This window comes from Camelus bactrianus, chromosome 11 (assembly GCF_048773025.1).
Source record: "Camelus bactrianus isolate YW-2024 breed Bactrian camel chromosome 11, ASM4877302v1, whole genome shotgun sequence".
NCBI lineage: Eukaryota > Metazoa > Chordata > Mammalia > Artiodactyla > Camelidae > Camelus > Camelus bactrianus.
The window spans coordinates 83,316,896-83,329,105 of record NC_133549.1 but is presented as its reverse complement, the minus strand read 5'-3'; the positions used below and the strand labels follow the sequence as shown (position 1 = coordinate 83,329,105).

The following is a 12,210-nucleotide window of genomic DNA, read 5'->3' as shown; positions in this document are numbered from 1 at the left end:
CCTCGCTGCTACTGCACCCCACCCGGCCCGCACCCCGCGATCAGCACCGGTCTCCTAACCCGCGCCCCGCGGGAGCCGCACTGGCACCGTCGGTGTGGGTACCCCCCGACCCGCCCTTACCCCCACACCCCGCCTGCACCCTGGCCCCGCCCGCCCCGCCCCCGCCCCGCCCCCCTCACCGCCCCGCCCCGCCCCTGCCCGCTCCTCGGGCGCAGCCCGCGCGCGCCCCACCTCAGTCCCGCGACCAGAGCCCGGTGCACAGCATCCTAGAGTACCCCGAGCCCGCGCCCCGACGCTCTGCTCCGGCAGTGTCCGCCGAGTCCCCCGCGTCCCAGGCGGGCATGGGGCGGCCTGGCTGAGCGCCGCACCCCGCCACCGAGACCTCCAGTCCAAGTCACCATCCCTCTTGCTGCGGCCCCGGCGATGGCGAAGGTGACGGCCGTCGCCGTGGGGCTGCGGTTGCTGCTGCTGCTGCCGCTGCTCGGAGAAGGTGAGTCCTGCCGGGGACTGGTGCCCGCAGCTGCCGTGGCGAAGTTGGCGCCGCGCGCCGAGCGGCGGAGTGGACGCGTTCGGAAACGCCTTTCTGTTTGCGGCCGGCAGCGGGCTGCGCAGTTGCCGGCTGCCTGGGCTCGGCTGGGAGCGAGGTGGTGTGGCGGGCAGGGCGCCTCGGGCCCCAGGCTGGGCGGGTCTCGAGACAGAGCTGGACGCAGGTCGGAGCGGGATGCGGGCCAGGCGGCCAGGGTCGGTGCCCAGGGCCGGAGTCGCAGCCGCGCGCCCCAGCCTGGTTGCGCCTCTCACCGTAGCCACGTCTTGGAGCGAACCGAACGGATCTTGCCGTTTCGGTGCAAGTAGGGGAGGACGAGTGAGGTAGCTAGAAAGCTGGCGACTTGGGCAGTTCTGTTTCTGCAAAAGATTGCTCTGTCCTGGTTTTCTTTTAGCACTCCACGTCGGTGCATTCCTCCTCCAGCTCCGACGCCCTGACTCGTCGCGGTACGCGGAGAGGATCTGCTCTTTTTTTAAAAGATCGCTTTTCCCTTGCGCGTTTTTGCCGCCCTAGTCCTTAAAAAAGCAAAAACCCTGTGGTTTCTTAAGGACGCTACCCTCGAGGGCCTGCTCAGGCTGACCCAGCGCAGCCGGCTGAGGGCTCGCCGTGGCTCCCGTCCCTCCGCAGCCTCAGAGTCCCACGCCGCTGCCAGGCGTGGGCACCTGAAGGTGTGGCCTTTGAGACCATTCGATGGCTCTGAGCCAACCTTTACTAAGCGCTTTTGACCATCTTGGAGTGGGCTAGGGCTGTGTGCCGCCAGGGTCGGTGCTGGGAGGATTAGATGTGGCCTTGCAAAAGCTGGTCACCGCCCCCACCCCCAAACTGTCAGAATGAATGAACTCCAAGGCTGTGAATCTTTGACCCTCCTTGGCCATGAATTTTAGTTCCCCTTGAACTGTCCCTAACTTGATCCCTTTCTGAAGGGCTTATTTATACATCAAGTTTCCCTCCCAGAGAGAAGGAGCCGACCACCCTCCCTGACTCCTCACACAGGGCTTTCTCTCCCTGTGGCCTTTGGGATCGGAGGAGGCCGTAGTCCCCTGCTTCTAGCCTTTGGTCCTGCACAGACTCTGGGTTCACATGCCTGCCCAAGGCTTCGCTTGTGTGACTGGATCCTGGGCTCAAGAGACAGATGCCGAAGCCAGAATGGGTCTCCAATCCATCATAGGGAAGGCAGAGCAGAAACCCTTTCCTTGCACTGGGAAAGAATGGAGGAAAGAGTCTGTTTCCAGCATTGGGACTCTGAGGGTCACAGTGCTGTTAGGGGAAAGGCAGGAGGAGGTTGAAGGCAGGGCAGAAGTAAACACAAACAAGGTGTTCTGAAGACCACTTGTAACTCTGGGTTGCAACTTTGTAGTTGGGGGTTGGGAGGTGTCATGTGTGCCTGAAGTCAGTATGGTTCCCCTGTGCCTCTCCACAGCCCTAGGCATAGCAAGGGTGCCAAGCAAGGCTGTGGGGGCCTGGACAAGGTTGGGGGGGTGGGGGTGTACTGTGAGGGTGGGCCTGTGACACTTGACAGGAATGCAGGAGAGCTTTTCCTCTCCCCGGACCCATGGAGTTGGGTGGTCAAAAAAAAAGGCTCTCCAATTCAGGGAAAGTGAGTCCCTGCCCTACCCACCCTTCCCTTGGGATGAGTGAGAAACCGCGACTAGAGGCACTAAGAGGGGAGAGGTGGTCCCGCAGTACCCAGGAGGAGGCAGCTAGGCCTCTGGAGAGGCCCCCAGGCACCCCTCACGGAGAAGCAATCCTGGAGCTGGGGAGCCTGCCTTTCAGTGAACCGCCCCAGACGGCTACCGGTGAGCCCTGCCAGGCTGGGAGCAGCTCGGCCTCCGGGCGCCCTCTTGTGGATGCAGCCCTTCAGTGGCTGGGCCTGTTGCCTGGGGGATGGGCTGGGTCTCAAGAGAATGAAAGCCTTCCCCTACTGGACCAGATACCTCCCCAAGACTGGAAGCTCCGTTCTGTGCTGGGGAACTGAGGGAGTAGGGTAAGGAGGCAGCCCAGATGAAGAGGCAGTGGCCTAGACTGGAAATGCAAGGGAGGGAACCGCCCTGCCTCAGGGCAGGCAGAGGTGGACCCAGGGATGCTCAGAGCAAGGTCATGAGACATCAGCAAACCCCAAGTCCTGCCCCCTCCACGCGTACACACCCTCATTGTGTGGGAGTGCACATGCCTTCAGAAAGAGGTGCCAGCCCAGACACAGACTCCCAGATCAGGGCAGGACGCCTCACTCACAGGCTGGTATCCATGCGTTCACATACACGCACGCACACACACATAGCCTTGAATCCATGCTCACACGCTCTCACACTCACTCTTGGTCATCACTAACACACACTCTGCCCTTTCTCAAGGATATGTGATCATGAGGCCAGTGGACACACATCCACTCACACAGCACAGCCTGTCCCCTCACACTCCACCCTCACCCAGGGAACCCAGCCCCTCTCTCTGCCACTCACACACACTGGAACCCCCGCCTGTATACCCCGGGACACCTGCCCTTCCCCGGTCACACTCAGGAGCACAGCCCATCAACCCTGGCTGTCCTTGAACCAGAGCTGAAGCACTTGCCTCTGAAAGTTGTTCTCAGAAGAGATTCTGGTCTTGTGCTGCTCCAGTGCAGGTAAAGGCATCCTGTTGCATGGATTAGGAGACTGAGTCCCAGCTTCTGGGGTTTCCCCAGAATGTCTCAGGCTGACCCCTCACCCAACGGCATCTCCTTGACCTTCTGCTGTTCCTCACCAGGCCTCACTCTCTCATCTTTCTGGCCTGGCTTCTTGGGTTCCATTTTGCTCAGCACCTTTGGCCATGGGGAAAGAAAGGCCTTCCCTCTGCCTGTGCACGCATCCTCTGGGCCTCTCAGTCCCTCTCACCCCAGGTACTGAAGAAGGGAAGATGGCCATCACTTAGGAGGCCCTCTCCCCAGGCTGTGGTTGGGCCTGGGTGTACCACCTCTTCGTGGACCAGCAGATGCTGGAGCAACCCTTCAGCCAGGAAGGCTGTTCTGCCGACTTCTTTCTGCCTCTTTTGGCCCCTCCTCTCTTTGACCAGGGACTCGTGGAAGACATGTCTTGCTTCACCAGGCTTACCTGGGCCCAGCCTTCTTTCTCCTCCACCCCAACCCACTAAGCGCGTCTGGCCTCTGGGAGCAGCCCTTGTCCCAGGCTGGCTGCTCTGGGCCCTAGCAGGGCCCAACCCACCCAGGGCCTGAGGGGCTGGGTCAGCTGGTGGGCTCCTAAGGGTGGGGTCTGTAAGCAGAGAGCAAATGGTGAAGTTTATTGAGACCATTGCTAAATTGCCTTTATTCTGCAGAATTGCTTTAGGGGTGGCTAAGTAAATCACTGTTTCCTCGGTGGTGTGAAGAAAATGGGATGCTGTCACCTAATAGGGAGCTAATGGCCATTTAGCCAGGGGAGGAGAAAACTAATGAAAAATGATGGTATCTGTTAAAATGGAGCCTGGGGTGCCAAGGGGAAGGGAGGGCCAGGAAGCTGCTGCCTCCCCTGAGGCCTTCCCCACTCTGTGACCTCAGCGAGGACTCCTTTCCATGGTCTCCTGGTCTGAACTGGAAGGTCTCCTGGTCTGAACTGGCCGATGCCGGCAGCAGCCAGCCCACAGGGGCCTCAGGGCCTGCCTGTCTTGGGCTGAGCATTACCTGTCTGCTGGCTCCCTGTATCCTCCTGAAATCCTGAGGGAAGTGGCCTTGTTTTCCCATTTCACAGGTAAGGAAACAGAGGCTCTCACAGCCTGTGGACTTGAGCCTCAGTTTAGTGACTTAGGAGAGGACTTAGTGACTCCTCGCCCCTGGTCCCCTCGCTTTCAGCAAGCCCCTTCTCTGGGCCAGTGGTGGGGACCAGGGGTTGGTCTGAGGAGGAGTCCTGAGAGGGGAAGGTGGCCCTGAGTTCACTCATCCACCAGTGACTACTCCTCAGGGCCCTGGGGACAGCCTGGCCCAGGTATGGGCAGCAAGTGTGGCTCTGCTCTGACACCTGAAACAGGAGCCCCTCGGGGATCTTGGCTGGTTTCTCAGGCAGGACTGGCGCTTTCACTGGTATCTGGGAGTCTTGTGGGTCCAGGAACAGCCAGTAGGTGGGATCCTGCCAATCTGGCCCCAGGGGAGGGGGCATGTGTGCTGGGGCATGTGTGCTCTGGCTTGACAGGAAGAGGCCTCTGTGCTGGTGCTGTAGGCCAGGCGTGTGGTCCTTGGGTCCACTGTCTGGGGACGCAGAACCTGACAGAAACTACTGTGCTGGGGGGATGGAGCAGGGCTGGGCTTCAGGACACATGGGTACAGCTGTGTCTCCTTGTCCAGGACGGAGCCTTCCCAGGACAAAGCCTTCCTCCCCAGGGCTCCAGGACAGACTGGGAGAAGAAAGTGCCCATTTGGGCACCCAGGGAAAAAGGCAGAGTTGGAGAAGCCCTCCCCCCCCCACCAGTGGCACTTCCTACCCTCCTGTGGACGTGCCTACATTTCCACTGTGGACCCCCTCCCCCTTCCCGTGGGTGTCAGTCAGGGAGGACACTTTCTTGTGTAGGGGTCAAGCATGTCCTCCTCCTCCTCACCTCGGGGACTGTTTTTCTGAATGAGTGACTTAACAGTTAACAATAGCCGTCATAGTGATCAGCCCACAGACACTCCCCGAGGGACCCCCTGCTGCCAAGGAGCTTCTCCAGGGCTAGGGATGTAGGTGCTGAGACAACGGAAGGTCCCTTTGACCTCAGAGCTGTCCCCCGTAGGGAGAGATGGGCAGTAAAGGAAGCACAAAGTGGTCACTTGTCTTGAATGTGTGTGTGTGATTTCAGACCAGTGCATGGAAGCAGGCAGGCTGAGGGGCCAGGTGGGAGGGGATGGGGGGCAGCCAGGCAGTAACATGACCCTCCTGGCTGTGGGCCACAAGCTATGATGGCAGCTGGGGGTCATCTGTCACCATCCCATTCCTTCCCTCCTTCTCATTTGCCTCCCTTGGGTCTTTGAGGTTCTGTCTTCCATGCTTCATGGGTGGGGGTGCTTCAGTCCCTGGAAGGCTGAGGGGTCAGTATGACTCATATAGATCAGGCCCAGGATGTCCTTATGAGGGCCATGACCTGGTGGCCTGGGGAGGGCCCTCCTGTGGGCTTGAAGGGGTGAGAAGGCTCAGGCCTCCCAGAGCCCAGGTGGCTTTTCTCTCCCTTCCCGGGAGCAGCAGAGACTGGTAGCCCAGGGCCTGCCCATGTTCAGGGGATTGGGGGTGGCTGTGACTCCTGAGGCAGGGCTTCACCTCATCTCAGAGGGCCTTAGAGGATGGAGGCCTCTTCCAGTGGAAGCTCTAGGCCACCTGGGGGCCTCTGTGGATGGGCCCTCCTCCTGCCCTCCATCCCCACCTGGTCCTCCCACCATTCACCTTCCCTGAGCTTTGGGGCCAGACGAGGCCTGGGCTGCCATCAAGCTCTGGCCTCACAGCTTTGTAATTGTGGGAGCCTCTGGGAACCCTCTCAGAGCCCCCAAGGCTGGAGGCTGTGAAGCCACTGGCCCTCTGAGCTGTCCACTCTGAGACCCCAGGCAAGGTGGGGGTGGGGTGAGAGACGGCAGAGAGGCGCCACTTTTCACTTAGCTCCTCCCCCATTGGAGCCGATGCCCCCTAAAAAGCACGGATGTGGGGTCGATGACGCCAATGAGACCTTGAGGGGGGCAGTTCAAGCACCACCTGAGCCCTCAAGGAGAGCAGGTGACCAGCCATGAGCAAACACCTCTGTTTGCTTTTGTCCTGTGAGTGGTTCCACAGAGTTTAGCAGCCAGGGCACTGCTGCAGAAAGGTCACCTGTGCACCTGGCGGGGTGTGTGCCCACCTGGTGGTCCAGCTGGTGCACGCTCTCCATGACATCAGCGATGCCTCCTGGGGCTGGGCTAGGGCTGGGGCACTCTGGCAGGCAGGGATCAGTTCTGGAACCTGCTCAGGGGAGACCCCTGCAGACCTGGGTCCCGGGATCCTAGGCCCTCTCCCAGATTCAGAGGCTGCACCTTACCGCAGTCTTAAGCCTTCACTCTTCTGACGTGGGGTGCTCCTATCTAGGTTCTCCAGAGCCCAAGGCTCCAGAGAAGTGCCTGAGGGGCAGGGTGGCCAGGAGAGGGAGGCCAACCTCTGAGCTCTGCCCTGAGCACTGGCCCTGACCTGCTGTCTGATCTGAAAGGATTCTGCTGCTAAAACCATCAGAAAGCCCCAGGCAAGACAGTGGACATCAAAACTGATGCCAGCACCGCCCCACTCTGCATGCCTGTGGGATTGCCAGAAAATTCCAATGGTTCTCACTCTTTCAGAAAGGGGAAAAGAAACAATGTAAGTTCCTAAACTTTAACTAACAGCCTGGAAAATGCTTGGGAAGATACGTGTTCTGTGTGCCAGGACCTGAGAGTCGGGTGAGTGTGGGGGGCCACCTGGGGGTGCACAAAGTGATGATGGGAGTCTGAGTGGAGACGGGGAGTTTACTGAGTTTCTTCATCAAACTTTTCTGCCTCTGAAACAGCCAAACGCACAGAAACAGTGAAACGGTCAAAGACCCAGAAGCTGAGGGGCTGGTCCCAAGTGGGCTTTCTCCTTGCCTGCTCCCCCCATCCTGCCCTTCCAGCCTTGCCTGTGTGGCGTCCACTGCTGTCTGCTCTCTTCCTCTGGGAAGGGGAAAGGATGGAGTCGAGAAGCAGGGCTCCTTCCCAGCCGCCATGTAGCAATGAAGTGGGCGCTGCTGCCCTCGTGTCCTCAGCTGTGGAAGCAGAATTGCATGCACTTAGCACTGTGAGCAGTGCTTTGCCACATGGAATGGTTGAGCCTGGTCGGATGGGCATCTGCAGGTGGTGTTTGCAGAAAACTCATCCAGCTGGACAGCAGATTGGTACCACAGAGCCTTGAAAAGTCTCCATCTCAGACCTACTTGAATCTGTTTTGCTTCCGCAGCCTCCCACCCACCTGTGTCTGTGAGGGCAGGAGAGGCTGTGTACTTGAGGGTAACAAGCCCCCAGTCTCTGTGTCCCAACACAGTGCATGTGTCTCCTGTCCCCACACCCCCAACCCATCAGCCACTACACGCCTAGTCATGTACACGGGGATGGGCACAGAACTCTGTGGAGCCAAGCCTGGAGGGGCCATGGCACTTTGCCCATGTCCACTGGAATCCAGTCACATGGTCCTTCTCTCTGCAGGAGAGGCTGGACTACAAAGGAGATCATGGTGCGGGGTGGGGCACACACTGGGGCACTTGCACACACTCCTGGGGGTCCCCTGTCTGGACTTGTGCCCCTGCACACAGCTCTTCCAGGTCAGCCTCTCCTGGTCAGTACAGCAGGGGTTTGTGTGGGGTCTAGCCACGGGGACAGGGGCAGAGAATGCAGTGGCAAATAATTACAATTCACTTTTTTGGGGGAGATAGAATTCACATCACATAAAAATCAACTGTTTTAAAGTGACCAATTCAGTGGCATTTAGTACATTCACAGTGTTGCATTGGCATCACCTCTGTGTAGTTCCAAAACACTTCCGTCACCCCAGAAGGAAACCCCATGCCCATTAGACACTGCTGCCTATTCCCCGACCCTGGCCCTGGTAACTGCCATCCTGCATCTGTTCCTACGGATTTGTCCATTTTGGATAGTTAATATAAACTGACCTTTGTATCAGGCTCCTTTTACTTAGCTTGACATTTTCAAGGAACATCCACAATGTACATGTATTAGTACCTCATTCCTTTTTAAGGGTGAGTAATATTCTGTTTCATGTATATATCACATTTATTTATTCATTCATCCGTTGGTAGACATTTGGGTTGTTTACATCTTTTGGCTCTTGTGACTAATGCTGCTGTGAACATTGATGTGCAAATATCTGTTTGAGTCCCTGTTTTCAATTCTCTTAGGTGTATACTTTGGAGTGGAATTGCTGGGTCAAGCGGTAATTCCAAGTTTTATTTTTTTAAGGAGCTGATAGTCTGTTTTCCACAGCAACTGAAACATTTTACAGTCCCACCAGCAGTGTACGAGGGCTCCAATTTCATCACATTCTCACCAACACTTGTTATTTTTTGTTTATAGTTTTAAATTGTATCTTTCTTAGTGGATACAAAGTGATATCTCATGTGGTTTTGGTTTGCGTTTCCTTAATTATTAGTGATGTTGAGCACCTTTCAAGTGCTTATTGGCCATTTGTATCTTCTTTGGATTCAGATCCTTTGCTCAAGTTTTAATTGGGTGGGGTGTCTTTTTGTTGTGGGGATTACTTTGCTTTATCAAATCTCCACCAAGTGTTGTTGAGAAGCACTTTTCATCCAGAGACGTTTCTGTCAGCATCTTGAGCCCCAGGTCCCTTTTGAAGAGGACACGGGTTCATCCAATGCCCTTTTGTGGGGGTTGAGTCACCATGACCCCACTGGGACCCTGAGGACATTCTCAGAGGATCCGGACTCTAAAGCCATATTGAGCTCAAACATCCCAGAAGCAATGGTGTCACATTTTGTGTGTGAGATACTGATGCCCGAGGACTATCCTGTGAAGGACCCAGGAGGTAGAGGAAGGTGGGGGTTCCAGGAACCAGCGACCCACTCAGCCCACCTGGCAAGGCAGGACTCAGCAGGAGGGGAACCCAGGGCTGCCCTGTCTTGCTCAGTCTGAATACAGACTCTAAAAATAATCAGGTGGATCTGATATAAGTTGATTACCGTAATTGCAGCTGTGTGACGTCATGCTGCCCATCCCTTGAAGCCATTCTCCTGAGACAGCAGAAAGTACAAGGGCAGTGCACCTTGCCCCCACCCAGAAGCTGCACAAATGCCAGGGCCCAGCATGGGGTGGGAAGGCCTTGATCAGGGGGTAGCAGGAAGCTTTTGTGGGTCCAGGCAAGTCTCATTCGGGAGTCGGGGAGGGAGAAAGGATGAGAACTGGCTCTGGCTTCCACCAGCAAAGCCCTGTCCCAGCAGTGCTTCCAGGCAAGAGTTCATGTCCCAGTCCACAGCTGGGAACAGATCCAGACAGGCTGAGAGCCGAGCCGGCCACACAGTGGGGCAGGAAGGAGCATGGCTCCAGCCCCGCTCTGCCCTCGTCTCTCTGCCTCCTTGCATCATGCTGAAATCTCTCCTTTGTATCCAGACTCAGGTCTTCTTGCCTTATCATCGGCAGCCTAGGAGGACATGTGGGGTCCTAATCCTGTTCCAGCCCCCATGTCCTTGGCCCCCCACGGGCCACCTTAGGCTCAAGCCCACCCTGATTTCCATTATGCCCACCATCCTGACTCTCAGCCCCTGGTCAGGAAGCTCATCACATGAATGCTCCTGCACAGACATCCTCTAGACTCAGAGGGGATCAGAATCTGCTCTGAAAGAGCCTCAGCATCAGGAGCAACCCCTCATTTTATAGATGGAGAAACTGAGGCCTGGAGAGAGGTGTGAGGTGTCCTGCATCAGGGAGGCATCAGCTGGGGACTTGGTTGCCATGACTCCTTCTCCACACAGCTGCTCTGGCCCTGGAGTTGGGTTCTGTTTTATTCTTGACATTGGGATCTTTGAGGTCTGGGCCCCCAGCACTGGTCTGCATGGGTGCATAGTCGGCCTTTAGCACCTGCAACTTGTCCAGCCCCAGGTCCAAGAAGGGACTTCCTTTGAGAGTGTCAGACCACCCCCTACCCCCACCATTCCTCTCAGACTTGACACAGGACGGCCTCCCAGCAGCCCCTCGAGCTGCAGTGGGTCCCAGTCTGATAGACAGGCTGCCGCAGGCTTTGCTTCCATCACCCTATGTGGGCGGCCCTGTGTGGGTGCTGCTCCCCCAGGGTCTACCCTGAGCACCCCCACCAGGAGGTACAAGCTGTGGGTCACCATCTATGTGCTGAAGGTGGGCTTTGCCTGATCCACCTTCTCAAGCGTTTGGTGGTGCTCGGACCCAGCAGGGGACAGAAAGAAGGACTCCTCCAGGCTCACATCTGTGTCCAGCAGGCCTGGACGCGTCAGGCCCCTAGCATCCGTGGGCGCCTGCGCACACAGCCACCATTACTGTGTCTGTCCCTGTCAGGCGGATGCTGCCTGAGCAAACTCCTGCCTGCTCACGCCTTCCTGCGCCCTCGCTCTATTTCACTGCGATGTAAAAGAACAACCTTATATGAAGAAACTTTTAGGAGCACCTGCCTTTCAAAGGAGGCCGAAAGAGGCTGCAGACAGTTATCTGTGGTTGCATTTTCCTCCTGGTCTGCAAACAGGTGGGTGGGTGGCCCGGAGTCCCAAGTCATTGTGCCCTGGCTTTTCTGCATGTGTGTGCATGGCCACCCTGAGCAGAGGAGCCTGGTGGCCAAACATGCTGGCCAGGTGGGACCCTTGGCTGAAATCCCAGCTCAATCTCTGTGTGCCCTTGGCCAAGGTAAGACAGGAATCATAATCGTCGCTACCTCTGGCAGTTGTGTTGATTAAGGGGGACAATGCATGTGAAGCACTTAGGGCAGGGTCTCTCAAGAATCTAAAAGTCTTACCAGTTAAGATTGAACATAGTCGAGAAGGGTGCTGGAGGGTAGGGATAAAAACGGGCAGGACCATCTCTGTTCGAGGAGCTGGAGACAGGTGGGGTGACAGCTTTGTTTAAGTCTGAGTCACAGTGCCCTGCTGAGTGTGAGGGGGACAGTTGCCCAGGCAGAGGCACCAGGGTCAAAGCCGGTGATGTCCTGATCTGTCGCCTCCAGGCTGGGGCTGGCACACCCACAGTTGGCTGGGGCCACAGGGCACCAGAGCCCTGGAGCTGAGGGGGCCTGGTGACCCGCACACAGTCATCAGCAGGCCACTTGGGTGGCCAGTCTTTTTCTAGTCAGGCCTTGCCCTGGGTAAGAAATTAATTGTAACCTAATTGGCAGTTTCCTTTGCATAGAAGCCGGAAGGAACTGCCAGGGAGGCTGGTGATTAAGTCAGTGGCAGCTGGGAAATCACATTTCGGCAAGAGTGTCCATCCTTTGAGCAAGTCCCCTGCAGCTGGTGTGGGCGGGTGGGGAAGTGTGGGTGGTGGCCGCGGGGGGTGGGGGGTGTGTACTGGGCACAGCCTGGGGCCCAGGCCTCTGGGAGCAGAGAAGGCTGGGGCCTGTATGCAGAGAGGGGATGAGTCTGGGCTGCTGGCTCCCACGCTGCTGGGCTGCAGACCTCAGCTGCACACCTCACTCCCCCAAACCTCAGCCGTGCTCCAACCCATTTCCCACCCGAGGCAGAGGGCCGCATGGAGGACGTGGGCAGTGTCAGGAGACCCCGTCCCTGGGGACAGTTCCACTTGGAGAGCAAGAGGTGAATTCTGTTTCCCAGCATTAGATGGGGAGAGCGAGGTGTCTGGCCAACAGCGAGAGCTCAGGCAAGGTGTGCGAGGAAGAGCTTTTTAACGATGCCGAGGAGTGTGGCGGGCGTGCCGGGATGGTGGGGCCTTGAGGCGAGGGCTGGTCCTCTGGTCTCTCCTCCTCCATCTAGCTGTTTTTCCAGGCCGCCGGCCACCCTGTTCAGCCAGGGCCCTAGAAAATAGGTGTCTGGGGAGACACTGCACCCCCATGTTGGGTCTCCCCCCCCACCAGGGACCACACAGGGGAGGGGTTCGGGGCTGGAGGGATGATGGTGGGAAGACCCTTGAGATCTGTGCTGCATGTGAAGCCCCCGACTAGACAGGCAGGCAGGGGTCTGGGCTCTGTGTGACA

General features: G+C 57.5%; 1 protein-coding gene across 1 annotated transcript in view; it reads left to right on the top strand.

Annotated features, from left to right (window-relative positions):
• Positions 1-205: 205 nt before the first annotated feature.
• The window catches only part of RET (ret proto-oncogene), a 54,450-nt gene continuing 42,445 nt past the window's right edge, over positions 206-12,210 (top strand). Inside the window, exon 1 of the mRNA XM_074374436.1 lies at positions 206-490. Coding sequence (XP_074230537.1) covers positions 424-490 — 67 coding nt within the window. The 5' untranslated portion in view covers positions 206-423. The remainder of the gene's footprint in view (positions 491-12,210) is intronic.